General features: G+C 44.3%; 1 protein-coding gene across 1 annotated transcript; it reads left to right on the top strand.

The window, feature by feature from the left end:
• The first annotated feature begins 5,878 nt into the window (after positions 1–5,878).
• DCSTAMP (dendrocyte expressed seven transmembrane protein) lies at positions 5,879–13,032 on the top strand. The gene is made up of 2 exons (XM_069466110.1): positions 5,879–6,705; positions 13,008–13,032. Exons 1-2 carry the CDS (start codon positions 5,879–5,881, stop codon positions 13,030–13,032), a joined length of 852 nt encoding a protein of 283 aa, XP_069322211.1.
• Positions 13,033–16,046: the final 3,014 nt, after the last annotated feature.

Genomic DNA, 16,046 nt, shown 5'->3' with positions numbered 1-16,046 from the left:
TAGAGAGCCTAAGTCTGCTGCATTGGGAGTTGCTGTCCCTGCAACTTACCGGGAGCGTGGGCTCTTCAGCCCCTGGAGCTCCACTGCCCATCCTCCCACACCCCACTCCCCCAAGGAGCAGCTGTTTCTCCTTATTTCCTTCACTCTTTCCGGTACTTGTCTGACCCCTGCAGGCATTTGAAATGCTGAGTGCTGCCTGCACCGCTCTGACATGCCAGCACAGAATGAGCCCTGACTCTGACCCCTGCTCAACAGAGAAGGTGGGACCAACGCTGAATGCACCTCTTGTCCCCGGACTCTGGGAGAGCCAAGACCTCAGACCAGTATGGGCCTGAGTCCAGGGTGCCCTAGTTTCAGGGATGAGCAAGGGTGAGTCTAATGCTGGCCATAGTGGTCTCTAAATAAAACATGGGTGTTCATGAGTGCCACGACACAGCTGCGTGAGCGTCTGGCTGTGAAAGGAGATCTACAGTCGGCTGGAGAAGGCTCAGTGAGGCTGTGCTGGCAGAGGAGTTGGGGACATAGGCTGTGGTTGACAATGCAGGAGAGCTCCTACTGGCATTGCTGAATCTGCATTTCAGGATGCACGCGTGATTGGGATCCTTGGAACACATTTCAACCAAACTTAGAAGCTACTCTTTGAAGATCATGTTAAAGAGGTGCCGAAGAGCTGCCCACCCTGACCCCACAGTATCACTTAAACATGGGTTAGAATCCTGGCTCTTCCACTTCTTACCTGTTTGACCTTGGGCAAGTTATTTAACCTCTCTGAGCCTTAGTTTCCTCATCTAAAAAGTTATAGGCACAAAAGTATGCGGTTGCCATAAAGATTAGAAATCATGTATGTCAGATGTTATAGCAGTGGCCAGGCACGTAGCAACAAGTTGACAGCTATCATCTATTATTAGTAGTATTTCAGTAAGTCTCAGACATCGGCACAAGCTGCAGTTTATTCACTAATTATGTATTTTGTGATGACTGAAGGCAAAATAGGTATTGTTATGGACTGAATGTATGTGTCCTCTGCCAGTTCATACATGGAAGCCCCAGCCTCCAATGTGGCTGCATTAGGAAATGAGGTCTCTAAGGAAGTAATTAAGGTTAAGCGAGGTCATGAGCCCATCTTTCCCAGAAGAGGAAAAGGTAAACGCCTCACCATTGCTGAAGAGAGAAAGAGCCTGGTGGTCAAACAGAGTGGTGGGTGAAATGGTCTTAGGTAACCTGTTGGAAGGGCCTTTGTACTTCAGGAACAGTAATACAGCATGGAAAGGAAAAAGAAAAAAAAAGGAGAGACACTAGAGAGCTCACCCTCCTTCTCTCCTCTTTCTGCCACATGAGGACACAGAAAGAAGGCGGCTGTCTGCAAGCCCGGAAGAGAGCCCTCACCAGAACTCAGCCCTGCCAGACCGTGAGCTGGGACTGCCAGCTCCAGAACTATGAGAAATACATTTCTGTTGCTTAAGCCACTCAGCCTGTGGTGTTCTGCTACAGCAGCACCAGCAGCCTACTACAAGTGTGTAGGAAATTTTAACTCCATGACCCAGGAATCATAGCAAGATTTTTAAAAAGGGCTCATGAAAGTCAGAGATGAGATGTGACGTGATGGGAAATGTGTCACTGAGTGGTAAAAACTGGGGTCTCACCCTTAGCTTTGCTGATGCCAGGATGGCTGTGATGAGTCCCTTAGCTTGTTTGGATTTTAATTTCCTCAACTGTGAAAATCAGCCAGTTAGGTGTCAATCAACCATCTGGAGCTGTGCTATCGCATACATAGACTCCAGTCATTTATTTAAATTTTATTTAATCATAATTTATATTTAAATTACTAAATATTTAATTTAAAATTAAATAAAATTTAAATTTTATTTAATTTAAAGTAATGAATTAAAATTATTAATTAAAATTAAATACAATTTAAAATTTAATTTGTCAGTGGCAGTAGCCCTATTTCGAGGGCTTGGTAGTCACAGTGGCTAGTGCCTTCCATGTTGGACACTGCAGATACAAAATGTGCCCATGATTACAGAAAGTTCTATCAGACAGTGCTGAATTCTGGAATTTGCCACCCAAAGTCTGATCCTCAGATGAGCAGCAGCACCTAGGAACTTGTTAGGAATGCAAAATCTAGAATGCCACCCTAGACCTTCTGAATCAAAGTCTACATTTTAATAAGATTCCCCAGTGATTCTGTACTCAAATATAAGATTCCTTCTTGCCCTAAAACGAAAATTTAAGAATCTGAGTATCTACTTGACAAAGTCTTTGAGAAAGAAACCAGCAAGCAGCTTGTCAAAATTCTGATTCACTGATTGGCCTAAAAGGAAAGAACTGGGAATGTCTGAAGAAAGATCAGCAGAATGGCCGCCCCTGCACGGGAGCAAGAAGAAGGAAATCAGCAGATGTCTGACGGGGGCGTGGACGGCATCCCAGTGCTGGGAGCGGCACTGTCCTGCTCCTGTCTCTAAGCTGCCCATCAACCTGCGCATTCAACCTCCACCTAATGAGCACAGGATGGAAGTTCTCCATTTTCTGTGGCAGCAAAGAAACAAGAAATGTACTGACTTTGCTGGGCACCTTATTTCAGGGAGTCTTAAGGTGCTTGTTAAGGTGCACATTAAACTTCACCAGGAAGGAGCAGGCGGGTCTTATATTCAATTAGGGAAAATGAGGAACACTTGACGGTGACTGAAGGGCAGACTGGAACACAAGCCTCCAGGATTGTGGTCCAAAACTCTGCTCTGTGGCTTCAGCTATAAAACAGGAGAGCATGTGTTCAGTCTTCTCACTGCAGAAAGTTTTGGTGTCTTGGTGACATGCTGTTTTCAGCACAAAAACAAGAAGGGTAATATTAGAGCTGTTGCTTGTTAAGAAAACATGTGCCCCTTACAGAACAAAATTGCAGCAGTATATCTTATTTAATTGATATTAGATTTTATTGCATAATGTTGAAATTTTAATGTGTCCATAAATCTCTTTCATTTCAGAGAAATGTCTGTTTTAAGAACACACTGTACACGGATGAAGGCAAGGGAAGGGAAAAATAGATCCAGAATATACATTATTAATTTTTTAGGAAGCAAGTGAAATGGTGCCTCATAAAGGAAATTAGAAAAAATTAAAACAGCTGGGATTTCTGATTTGCTTTAGAGAAGAATCTACTAATTTGAGACGTAGCCTTACAGAGACAACTATTTTGATGCAGGAAATAAAAAGAGTGAGCAGGTAGTGGAAACGGGTTTTCACTGGTAGAAAGTGTGATGTGTCCCCAGCAGGGACAAACATGACAAGCTGAGCGGCCTGTCGCGGAATTGGGCATGGTGCAGGGGACAGGGCCTGCCCAGGAGTCAGGGGAGCCAGGTGTGAGTCCGGCTGTGCCATCTACTCTGTGTGATCACTGACAAATTTCAGTAAGCACTCAGAGCCTCGGTTTCCCTGTGTAAAATGCCAAGAGCATCCACAGGCTTTGGGTGGGGGTGGGGGGCGGTGGCATGAAGAGATGCTTTATGAAAAATGCCTACAGCATAATAGGCAGTTAATACCTACCAGTGTACCAATTAATCAAATAATGGTTTGGGCTCAAATCCAAAGCGATGGCAAAGTGAGTGCACAGGGACACACCAGGGAGGAGAGGCAGCAGCTCCTGGCCCAAGCTGGCGCAGGCATCTTGCCCTCTGCCCACCTGCCTGCAGCGAAGCAGGCCTGACTTGGGTTGGCAATGCTGGGGCAGGTTCAGGAACACAGGGGCTCGTGGTCTCTGTCTTCCTGGGGGCTGTGCCTGTGAGCACTGCCAACCTTCAGTCCAAACTCTGATTCCAAAAGGAAGCAAGCTTGCAGGAAAAAAAGAACTACGGCCTTCTGCTGGTCCCCATTTCAATTACCATTCTGATTCCCTTTCCTCCTGATGGAGTAAGAACATCCTTGCAGGTGGGATCTGGAATCTCTGCTAAGGCCAGTCCCACATGGTAATGACCCTTCTTCAGCACTCAAGTTCTCCCCATATCTCTTTTCTGGTCTGAGCATTTCCATTCAGATTAAGTGGCAGGAACTGAAAGTCCTCTCTATTCTTGCTGGAGAAATTTACACACATTCATCCCTAACCTGCCTATTTCTCCATCTTATTTCTGCCCTTCATTAACTTCGTCCAGCCTGAACACAGAAACAGAATAATTTCCTCACCTCATGTTGCTCAGTTCGCACCCTGCAGCCAATGCCCAGATTCATCTCTCACATGACCTGTGTAATGCACTGGTTCTAACAGTATTAAGCTGCCCCATAAACCCAGCCCCATCCTATTTGATGAGAGCAAGGAATTTATTTCAGAGTATTTAAAAATTTATCAATATCATCATTAAAATTCCATACACATAATGCTCTTTAGATATTTTCATGTCAATCAAAAGAGAAGAATATCAGATTTATTTTATATTGTTGCACACAAACCTAAGTCTTTCTGAGTGCATCACAGACCTAAATCTGCATGGCTGATGGGGTGATAACAGCTTCAGAACGCCTTCATTTTAATTATTCCAGATCTGGGAATAAAGAAGAGATGATTAACTCAGTGACAAAAATATTCTTATTTTCCTTGTAAGATTCTTGGGAGGGAACAGTACTCAGAGGGTAGGTAGGGGTGGAGGAGGGAAGAAGCAATGGTTACAGAGCAGAGCAGACACAGTGGCCTCAGTTCAATGACACATTTAAGTTTGGATGCCCTTGGTAAGCTTTCTGGTCTGTAAAATAAGAGCACAAGAAAATAGATGATGTTTAAAGGATAGTCTTACATAATGCAGTTTATTGACGGATCAGCCTAGGGTTCAGCTATTAAGGCTTATAATATTGAATGGTTGCCTTTATCAATGAACAATTCCTACCTAACAGACCAGTACAGAATTTAGAGCTTAAACTAAATCAGCATATATTATACATGTGTCTGTGGTCATCTGGTGGGCTGGCTGGGGACTGGTTGGTCTAGGATGGCCTCTCTCACATGTCTGGCAGTTGGGTGGCCATTGGCTGAGTTGGTGGAATCAACTGGCCAGGTGCCTCTCACCATCCAGCCATCCAACCTGGTGTGACAAGCTGCTGATGGCCCCCCAAAGATGTTCATGTCCTAATGCCCAGAAGAGGGACTCTGCAGATATGATTAAGTTCAGGCTCTTGAGATGAGGAGATAATCATCCTAGATTATCTGGGTAAGCGCAATGTATTTACAAGGGTTCTGGTAAGAAGGAGGCAGGAATCAGAGTCAGAGAGAGAAGATGGAAGGATGGAAGCAGAGGTTAGAGAGGAGGGAAGATGCTGCATTGCTGGCTTCGTGATAGAAGAAGTGTCCACGAACCAGGAAAAGTAGGCAGCATATAGAAGCTGGAAAAGACAAGGAAACAATTTTCCCTTAGAGCCTCCAGAAGCATCACAGCACCGTGGACCTGTTTTAGATTTGACCTGCAGAATTGCAAGGGAATAAATATGTGTTTCTTTAAAACACTAAGTTTGCGGTAACTTGTTACAGCAGCAATAGGAGGCAATGAAGCTGGACTTGTTCACGTGGCAGTAGTAGGTTTCCAAGAGAGCATGCAGGAGTGAGTAACAGCTCAGAATTGTCACTGTCATTTCTGCCACATTCTATCCTGAGTCACAAGGCCAGTCCAGATGCAAGAGATGGTGAAATAGACCCCACCCCTTGATGGATTCTGGTTCTATCACCTCTGGGTGGGAGAAACTGCAAAGTCCTATTGTGAGGGGTGAACACAGACAGAGGTGAAGAACTGTGGCCATTTTTTGTGATCAGTCTCCCACTACGCCCTTTACAAATGTCAGAGGACATTGAAAAACACTTTCTGACCGTGGTTTCCTTTTCATTTTCAGGGACACAGGGGCCATGGGTGTCCGGACCTTAGGTGCTGCTGTCTTCCTGAGTCTTTGGGAGACTTATGTGTGTCCAAGAAGTCCTGGATGGATGGACTTTATCCAGCACTGGGGAGTTTGTTGTTGTGTTGCTTTCATTTCCTCGGGCCTCATCTCCGCGGCCTTCTGCTGGTTTCTGTCACCGGTCACAGCGCTCACCACCTCCTGGATTATCATGTGTGTCCTGCTGTGTTGCTCCAAGCATGCGAGATGTTTCATTCTACTCGTCTTTCTCTCTTGTGGCCTGCGTGAGGGCAGGAACGCTTTGATTACAGCTGGCACGGGGATAGTGATCTTTGGACATGTGGAAAATATTTTTCACAACTTCAAAGGTCTCCTAGACAGTATGACTTGCAATCTAAGGGCAAAGAGCTTTTCCATACATTTTCCACTTTTGAAAAAATATATTGAGGCAATTCAGTGGATTTATGGCCTTGCCACTCCACTAAATCTATTTGACGACCTTGTTTCTTGGAACCAGACCCTGGCAGTCTCTCTTTTCAGTCCAAGCCATGTCCTGGAGGCACAGCTAAATGACACCAAAGGGGAAGTCCTGCATATCTTGTACCAGATGACGACTGCCACAGAGGTGGTGTCCTCGCTGGGTCGGAAGCTACTTGGCCTCACAGGGCTTTTGCTGGTCCTACTTGGCACTGGCCTCTTCATGAAGCGATTTTTGGGCGCTGGTGGTTGGAAGTATGAAAACATTTACATCACCAGACAATTTGTTCAGTTTGACGAAAGGGAGAGGCATCAGCAGAGGCCCTGCGTCCTCCCGCTGAACAAGAAGGAAAGGAGGAAGTATGTTGTCATCCCGTCTTTCTGGCTGACTCCTAAAGAAAGGAAAAACCTGGCGTTGTTTTTCCTCCCCATCCTCACCCATCTCTGCATCTGGGTGCTGTTTGCAGCCGCAGATTATCTGCTGTATCGGCTCATTTTCTCAGTGAGCAAACAGTTCCACAGCTTGCCAGGGTTTGAGGTTCACTTGAAACTGCACGGAGAGGTAGGGGCTCACGGCACTTCTCACGGTGTATCGTGGCTGTTTGCAGGTCTGTCTTGCAAACGATCACGAACTTCCTGAGGCAGGGGAGGGTCTTCCTCACCTCTGCATTCCCAGTGCCCGGCACACTGCTTGTCACGTAGAAGGAGCCCAACAAATGCAGGTTCAATTGAAGTCCTTACGTTAGGATGTGATTCTGTATTTGTTTCCTGCAGCTACTGTAACAAGTAGCACAATGTGGGTGGCTTAAAACAGCAGACGTTTATTATCTTATGGCTCTGGGGGTGAGGAGTCCTAAATGAGTATCACTGGGCTAAAATCCAGGTGGTGTTGGCCGGGCCACGTTTTCTCCGGACTCCAGGGGAGAATCCACGCTTTGCCGCCCCCAGGTTTGTGGTGGCCGCTGACATTCCTTGGCCTGTGGCCGCACCACTCCCATTTCTGCTTCTGCCTTCGTGTTGCCTTATTCTGTGTATGGAAAACCTTTCTCTGCCTCCCTCTTAGAGAACACGTGTGGTTGCATTAGGGCTCCCCGGGATAACCAGGGTAATCTCTTCATCTCAAGATTTTTAACTTAATCACATTTGTAAAGATGCTTTTCCTGAATTAAGGAATATTTACAGGTTCCGGGGACTAGGCCCTTATATCTTTGGGGGGCCATTTTTAGCCTCCTACTGTCAACAGATGCTGACACATGGCAGCAGGTGTCTCCGATGTTCAACATGAGGTTGATTCTCAAACAGGAGTGTCTGGTATGAACCTAAGAGACCAGGACTTGGGGTCTGCCTTCCTCTCACCCTCAGACTTGTGCAAGCAGACTTTGAGCAACTTCTCTGAGTGAGAACTTCTTTTCTGTGCTATTGAGTCCTTATCAAATGTAGAAGGGCTCTCAATGCATCAGCGTATGCTTAAAGGATGATTGTTGGAAAAGGGCTCCTAAATAACCCAGTGATATGGCTGGCACTAGTAGCTGGCAGCAGTCACTTAAAAAAATGCTACCCAGCTATTCTTTTGTTTTTTGAGATAGTCATTAGATCAGTGGTTCTCAATCTTAAATGTGCATTAAGAATTTCCTGGAATCAGGTATAGTGGCTTGTGCCTATAAATCCCAGCACTTTGGGAGGCTGAAGTGGGATGATCCCTTGAGGCCAGACGTTCAAGACCAGCCTGGGCAACAGAGCAAGACCCTGTCTCTACAAAAAAAAAAAAAAAAGAAAATTAAATTAGCCAAGTGTGGTGGTGCCTCTGCAGTCCCAGCTAATCAGGAGGCTGAGGCAGGAGGATAATTTGAGCCCAGGAGTTTGAAGTTGCAGTGAGATATGATCATGCCACTGTACTAGCTTGGGTGACAGAGGGACACCCTATCACTTAAAAAAAAATTCCTGGGTTGGATACAGAGTATCAGGCATTTATAATTTACAGAGATTTTGTTTTAAATGGGTGAGCATTTTCAGTAAGCATGTGATTGCAAGAAAGATGATGCATAGACCCACACCTTGAGAAACTGGTTTGGGCGCCAGCAAGCAAGCACCTTCTAAACCACTGGTCCTCGACCTTGGCCACAGAGTTGCATCACTGCGGAGCTGAACAAACAAACGGACCCAATAATTCTCTCCAGAATCCCCAGGGATTTTGCTTTAATTAGACTGGGGTGAAAGATTTTGAAAACCTCCCCAAGTAATTCTAATGTGTAGCCAAAATTGAGAACCACTGTTCTAAGCCCATCCCCTAAGAACAAAGCCAGAAATTTAATCTCTAATCGCCACAGGATGGATCTGGGAAAAATGTTAATTGGCCAAGATAGTGCCTTTCTCTGAGCTGATGCCCCCTGTGTCTTGAGGAAGGGGCTTTCTTTCCTCTCCTTCTTGTCTTGTTGGCAGCTGGGTGCTAACAGAGGAGACAGTGGTATTTGTGTATCCCACTTTTATCTTTTCTCTTCCATCTTCCCTGTGGAAATTTGTGATTATGTTGACATTTCAGAGGAACTGGATATTGTCAGACACTTGTATTTTTTTTTTTAACCCAGAACTTGTGAAGCTGAACCAGGTGGGGCGTGTGTGTCCATGTGCGTGTGTGTGCGAGACGCTTGCTGGGTTAAGTTCCCCAGCTGGGGCTGGTGCTAACACCCCTCTTCATCGAGCTGTGATGGGTTGTGCCGCTGCTGGGGGAATCACAGAGGGGAAATGGTAGCAACGTTGCCTGTAAACCCTCCTTTGAAACCCCACTTTCCATTTCTCTCTGTGTCTCCCAGGGCCTCGGATCCTCCTGCTGCGTCCACACTTTCCCTCCACTTTCCTCTGCCTCAGCAGATACGTCCCTCAGCTCCTGCCCTCCTAGTCCAGCTGCTTCTCAGAGTTGATTACTCTGAGCTCTCTGCTCTCCCTGAAGAAATCAGTTCATTACAAGGCACCCTGTTGCTCTAGATATTTGGAGCAGGGTGGGTAATGGAAGTAGTGTTTCAAGTGAAAGCCGAACAAGAATTTCAGACCTGCTTGATCTTGGGAGACGGCCAGTGAAAGGGCCTCTCTCCTTCCCCCATTCTCCTCCTGTGTTCTCAACTCTCCCTCTCCCTCCTTGTTTTGCTTCTCTCTCATTTAGTTCTCTCTCAGCCCATACCCATGCCTGTCTTGTGTGTTCTCAACATTTTAGACAGATGGGGGAAAGCATCCAAAACAACCCAGAAGCTTTCCAATGACAATGTCCTGACCCCCTCATCTTTGGGCACTGCTGGGTAGTGGGGATGCGAAGATGTCTAGACTGCGTTGGCCTCCGTTGAGGGGCTCACATCCCGGGGGGAGGCCACCGCATACACACGTAACAACAGTAGAGTGGAGGGCATGGGACAGATGTGGGCACGGGACTGCCATGGGAGCTCCTCTCGAGCTGTCTCCTGCCGTGCCTGGGAGACGGTGCTGCCTGCCCCTATTCCAGGACACCCTTGGAGGCGCCTGGCCTTCTCCGTTGCTGCAGATTTGCAAAGAAGTCAAGTAGGAAGAGAAACATTGGCTCACAGCGTTGCCAATATTTCTCTCCCACTTTCACATGATTTTAAATAAATGTTTTAAATAAAGAAGATGGGAAATGACCCAAGTAGAGACAGCTGTATGGGTGGGCAGTATGAGTAAAAATAGCCATAGTTTCTAGTTACTGAGCACCTAGCATGCGCACGGCATTTGGCTGCATTAACTTTTCAGGACTGCCTGACACCAAAGCCTGCCTTCCATTCATTACTTACTGAAGAAACAGAAACATGTTTTAAAACGTCGGGGTACCATCTAGTATATTGCTTGGCAATTTGAAAGAGTTAATTTATGTTTCACATTACCCTCAACAACCCCATAGAAAAGTGTTGACTGAACCTTTATGCAGCCTGGACTCCCAACTGCAAAATCCCCAGTTAAATTCCTAGACTAAATAACTCCCTCCCAGACCGAACACCCACTGCTTTCTTATTGCAGGATTTCTCATCACTGACTCAATCGATGTGTTTGTTTCTTCAATAGCATTAAAGAGAGTACATGCCTTTGCTCGGGGGACTGAAATCTCTCTAGTTAATTGTAGGCGGACTGTCTTTTTAATAAGAGAAAAGGAGAGGCTGCGCAAATGTTTTTCATTGCTTAGGCACCGTGCTGGGGAAATTATAGATTTGCCTTGACATTTGTGTAGAGGTCCTGGGTTTGGGTTTCCAAATTCCGCACAGGCACTGGGATAGACCCAAGGTGCAGGGTGTCCTCTGGGTGTGGTTGGGTTCTTTTTGAGAAGCCATTTACCTTTTCCTGGTCTCTGGGCTCTCTGGCACTGGGGTGATAATAACTTACTAAGCACTCCAGTCTGTAAGGCTAATGCTCCATCTCCAAGGTGTTTAATTTACACTGGGAGTAGTTTTCATGGGCAAGATCTGGTCCATTAATTCCTGTTTTACCAAATTAGAAAACAAATCCACCAAGAGACTAATGACTTTCCCAGGCAAGGGGGGGTGGGGGGGTTGGGAGAGCTGAATCAGCACACGCTTCTCCTGCTGGTGGCTTGGCTGGGTGGCTCAATGTCGTCTGTTGCCCTCTATGTCGGTTTGCTGAGGGCAACTGGCTTGTTCTCTTGCCTTCAAAAAGAAAGGAATACACCCCTCATGAGATCCAAGAAGGATGAGAAAATTTCCAGTTTTTAAGACCTCCACAGATAAGATTTTAGAGTCTGCTTCAGTAAAATAGACTCGAGGGTCAACATATCCACCTGGAAGGGATATAGTACGCTCAGTAGGAATAACCCCCCAAGCTCCAGAAGGTTAGTTTGGAACGTAAGTTAGTGTTCAACATTCTTGTGACTTTGTGGTCTGCTGAAGGGTTCGTCCAGACTGGGGGATGTGACTGGGTCTTAAGGGGCTATGTTCCAGAATAATCTTCCCCAGAAGTTTAGCTGACTCCCCTTGCCTTTCAATAGCCCCATATGGCCCAAACTGTAAAAACACGTATTTCAGAACAATGAGTTGTATAGTGAAATTTATTAGGAAAACTGCTGGCTAAAGTTAGACAGATTTCTCTGCTTTCTTCTCAGAGCCTTCAACAGTCTGATTGGCATGTGACTTTCAAAAGAAGGGATAGAACAGACAAACTTATTTAATGCACTTCTCTCAAGGGAATCTATACTGTATTCCCACAAGCCCACTTTGGAAAACACTGTAATAGTTAGCAAATAAGACACATCCCTTCTCCTTTGCTCCAATCATGACACACAAAAGAATAGTTCCTTTAGTCAAAGCTCCCTGCATATTTGAAGATAAATGCTATGTATCACGCACTGGAAAATACGTTGAAAGACAGGAACTGGCGTATATTTTGATTATTTTATTCTTTCATTTTAGAAGCAAGGAACTCAAGACGTCATCCATGATTCTTCCTTTAATATATCTGTATTTGAACCCAACTGCATCCCGAAACCAAATCTCCTCTTGTCTAAGACCTGGGTTCCTCTCAGTATTATCCTTGTGATATTAGTGATGCTGGGACTGTTGTCTTCCATCCTGATGCAACTTAAAATCCTGGTGATAGCATCCTTCTACCCCAGCGTGGAGAGGGAGCGCGTCCAATACCTACATGCAAAGCTACTTAAGAAAAGATCAAAGCAGCCACTGGAAGAAGTCAAAAGCAAACTGAGTCTGTACCTCACAAAGGTAAGGCTAAGTTGTGCATATAACCTCTAAGTAAGAAAGTGTTGATTTGAGAGGCGAATGGAAAGGGCGCTTCAAAGCACTCTTCAACTTCACATCAGGTCTTCCAGCGGCAGATAGGACACTGGGGTAAAGTTAACAAAGGTACATGGCTGAGGCTCTTAGCTTTGTGATCTGAATGCTGGTCCAGAGGATTCTACAAGATATCCTTCAAAATATTGTTTAAAGTGTGTTCAGTCATATTGTAGAGAGGCTACTGAGAAGGTCCTCTGTGTTAGCTATTAAAGGACAAAGCCCAACAAAGTATACTTTCCCTGGTCAAGGGTAAGAACAGAAGAAAATATCTACCACAACTTTGTGAACTCCAAAGAATTTGCTTATTCTCCAGTGTGTGTGTGTGTGTGTGTGTGTGTATACACACACACTATATATACATATATATATACACACACACACACATACACGTAGTGACTCTCATACATGTATAAAATGGACACATATCAAATATTTTATTTAACTAACTTATTAATGAGGGAACAGTAAGAAATTATAACTAACTAAAAGAAAAATTCAAAGAACACATACATATATAGGCCATCAGGGATACCAAAATGAATTTGCTTAATAGATGTAAAACTGGCTTCTTCCACAATGGTGGGTGGGAGGGATCATGGTCCCCTTCACCCTGCAGTGAAGTTCATTTGCATGTCACGGACAAGAATCATTTCCATTGTTGCTATCAGCCATCTGCAATACAGAATTGGGAAATAGGTCAGAGATAGTGAAACACCAGGATAACCCATATGGATAAGCTTTTCTGTCCATTTCAAAGTCTATTGGCAATTTTTCCTGACACTTTTAACCGCACAATGAAAAGGTTATGTCAGAGGCATCTGAAATGACTCCAGTTCTCATTCATTCACTTTTTTGTCTCTTCAGATTCATTTCTGGCTTCCAGTCTTGAAACTGATCAGGAAGAAACAAGAGGACATTGCGAGCAAAGGCAATCCATGAGCGGTCCTGTGTAGCTTTTCAGCCACACTGCACAGAAAATCTCCTCGGGTTTCCTGATGGTGGCTACTCTTCATGCCCAGCAACAGAGAACTACATCCCATGGTCCTATCAGGAGTCTGCGTGTGCAGGGCCACCTTGCATCACCTGGTTATGCTCCTTTCATTGCAAAGCCAAAGGGCTGCCCCATGAATGGTTACATGGTCTGTCTTCCAAACAAAGCACATGGACTGGCCTGTGTCACTGTGTAAGAGGACGATAACTCAGCCCCTTGGTGGGTGATGAGTTTCAGCTTAGAGTAATATTCAAAGAGAAAAATAGAAAAAAAAATTAGAAAACAATTGAAATCTATACTATAATCTCCCAAGCAAATTCCAAGGAGAATATACATGGGAAAAGCCAGCAAACTATCTTTAAACTCTTCTGTCCTTCTTAATATCATTCATAGCTATTACCTACCCCACAATTGTCTCTCTTCCCCTGCCCCCTTATTCAAAAACTCTTTCTGAAACCCCTTTGCAGCAGTTCCTAATTTCTTACCACCACCTCCTCGACTACTGCCCATTTGCCTAGATTTATTTTGTTTTTTCCTCTTCTAGCAAATCTTCTAGGCTTCTATGTCCAGCAGGGTGGCCTAGGGACCATATGCATCACAGTCACATAAAATTCTTGTAAAAATGCACATCTTGGTCCCCTTTTCACCTTTATCTATACTCAGAATGACTTTTAACAAGTCACAGGACTTGCTGTCTTTGTCTGTTAGGCATGTTTGCCCTGAGTGTTGGAAGGACAGGCTAGAAGGGAGGTGCTGTCACAAAAGGCAATTTTGATTTTGAAAATAGGATTTAGACTTGCTCATTAGGGCCAATCAAACTTGAATAGAGGATGCTTATTTAATTACAGCTTATCCACTTTAGATTTAAATGAATGGTTAGTTAAATTTCTTGAGACATCTATTGAGAAATGTGCTCTGTTTAATCTTATAGAGGCAGAAAGATACTGCCCAAGGCAATTTCATGAAGCTTCCTTTTTTCACCTCTAATTTTAATGGCCTATAAAAGTATATTATAGTCTACATTATCATTTCTCATCTGAGAGATCCCAGTTTGGTGACCATATATTGTTAGGGTCTTTCAAGTGTCATTCTGATGTCCTCATTGGCTCCACATTTGCTGTCCACTGAGTTTCTCTTTGATAGTAAAATATAGTAATTCTAAACAACTTCATGGTAATAGATCTTTTTTATTGTTCTACCTGGAATGTTGCACGTTATCTTTCCTCTCTTAGATTCTACATCTGCAGCTTTCTCTGTTAGGACCTAATCAATCATAATTATAATATGAGATATAGTGAAGTCTTCACACATCATATATTTTTGTCTTAATTCACTTAAGAGAAAGAAATATACATATTTCATCCTAAGGGAGTAAGAATTACCTTTCTCACCTAAATCAGTAACAGTGATTCCCAACAAGTAACAAAGACTATTGAGGTCAATTTTTTTAATTATAGTATGGAAGAAAGAGGAACAGGCTGAAAAAAATGAGTGTGGGTTGAGTGTATTAATATCTATATTTAAAATCCTGTTATGTTAGGCTAATATAACCCCAGGAAAGATTTAAATTAATGAGTAGGTGGCTGAGGCTTTCCAGTTTTCAGGGTTCAGAGCCCCTTTTGGTTTCAATTCACACTGGTTGCAGTGACCTTTTTAAAAGTAAGAAAAAAGGGGGGAATGAATAACAAGGTACAGGGGACAATTTATCACATTTTGTCATCTAAATTCTGAGTCCCTATGAACCTTGTTTTTGTACTCAGGGGAGTAGAAGAAATCAGAGCAGAATTTGTCATTGGAGCAATTTGTGCAAACGCCAATGGAAAGCAAAAAAGGCAAGGACAGAAGTAAAAGCTTAACTAGCCACGGTAACTGCAATAAGGCAGAAGGTGTTTTGCACTATTTTCCTGGATGCTGAGGAAATACATAGCATGATGTGTGAAGTGTCCCTACCCTGCCCCCAGCCTCATCTGGCAAGGACAGGAGCAGTGTGCCCACTGACCACAGCATGGGGCCCAGGAGGTGCACAGGCTTACAGGACATAAAGGAGGACCCGGAAGGACTGAGACAAAGATGCAGATCTTGCCCGCCCACTCATTCTCTAGAGCAGTAGCTCCCAAAGCTGGGTGGTCATCAGAATGACATACAGAGGTTAAAAAATACAAAAGAATAAAATGCCAGATCTCAAACCTAAACTCAGATATACTGACTTAGATAGTGAGGGGAGGGTCTTGGGAACCTATATCCTCAGGGAAGTCATGGGTGATTCAGATGATTGGGCAACGTTGTTAACCATTACTTTAGAGAATTTTAGCAAGCCTTGGAGAGGAGGGGTTGTTGATTAAATAAAAATACATTTACACGGATCTATGTATTAATCATTAGTTGTGTGGACACACAAATAGGACTTCGATTCTACCTGTTGCTGGGCTATTTTCTCCAATAATGCAAAATGCTAATTGCTTGTCAAGAAATGTATTGTTCTCATCTTCTTTCTTTCTTTCTTTTTTTTTTTTTGAGACAGAGTCTCACTGTGTTTCCCGGGATATAGTGCCATGGCATCAGCCTAGCTCACAGCAACCTCAACCTCCTGGGCTCAAGCAATCCTACTGCCTCAGCCTCCCTAGTAGCTGGGACTACAGGCATGTGCCACCATGCCCAGCTAATTTTTTCTGTATATTTTTTAGTTGTCTAGCTAATTTCTTTCTATTTTTTTAGTGGACATGGGGTGGTCTTGCTCTTGCTCAGGCTCAAGAGCTGAGCTCTTGAATTCCTGAGCTCAAGCCATCAACCCACCTTGGCCTCCCAGAGTGCTAGGATTACAGGCGTGAGCCATCGCGCCCAACCCTGCTCTTATCTTCTGCAGTCCAACTCACCCACTTGTCTAAAACAAGCACTCAAACAAAAACAAACTC

Source organism: Eulemur rufifrons, chromosome 3, assembly GCF_041146395.1.
Source record: "Eulemur rufifrons isolate Redbay chromosome 3, OSU_ERuf_1, whole genome shotgun sequence".
NCBI lineage: Eukaryota > Metazoa > Chordata > Mammalia > Primates > Lemuridae > Eulemur > Eulemur rufifrons.
The sequence above is the reverse complement of the archived record's forward strand: the minus strand, read 5'-3'. Positions and strand labels throughout refer to the sequence as shown.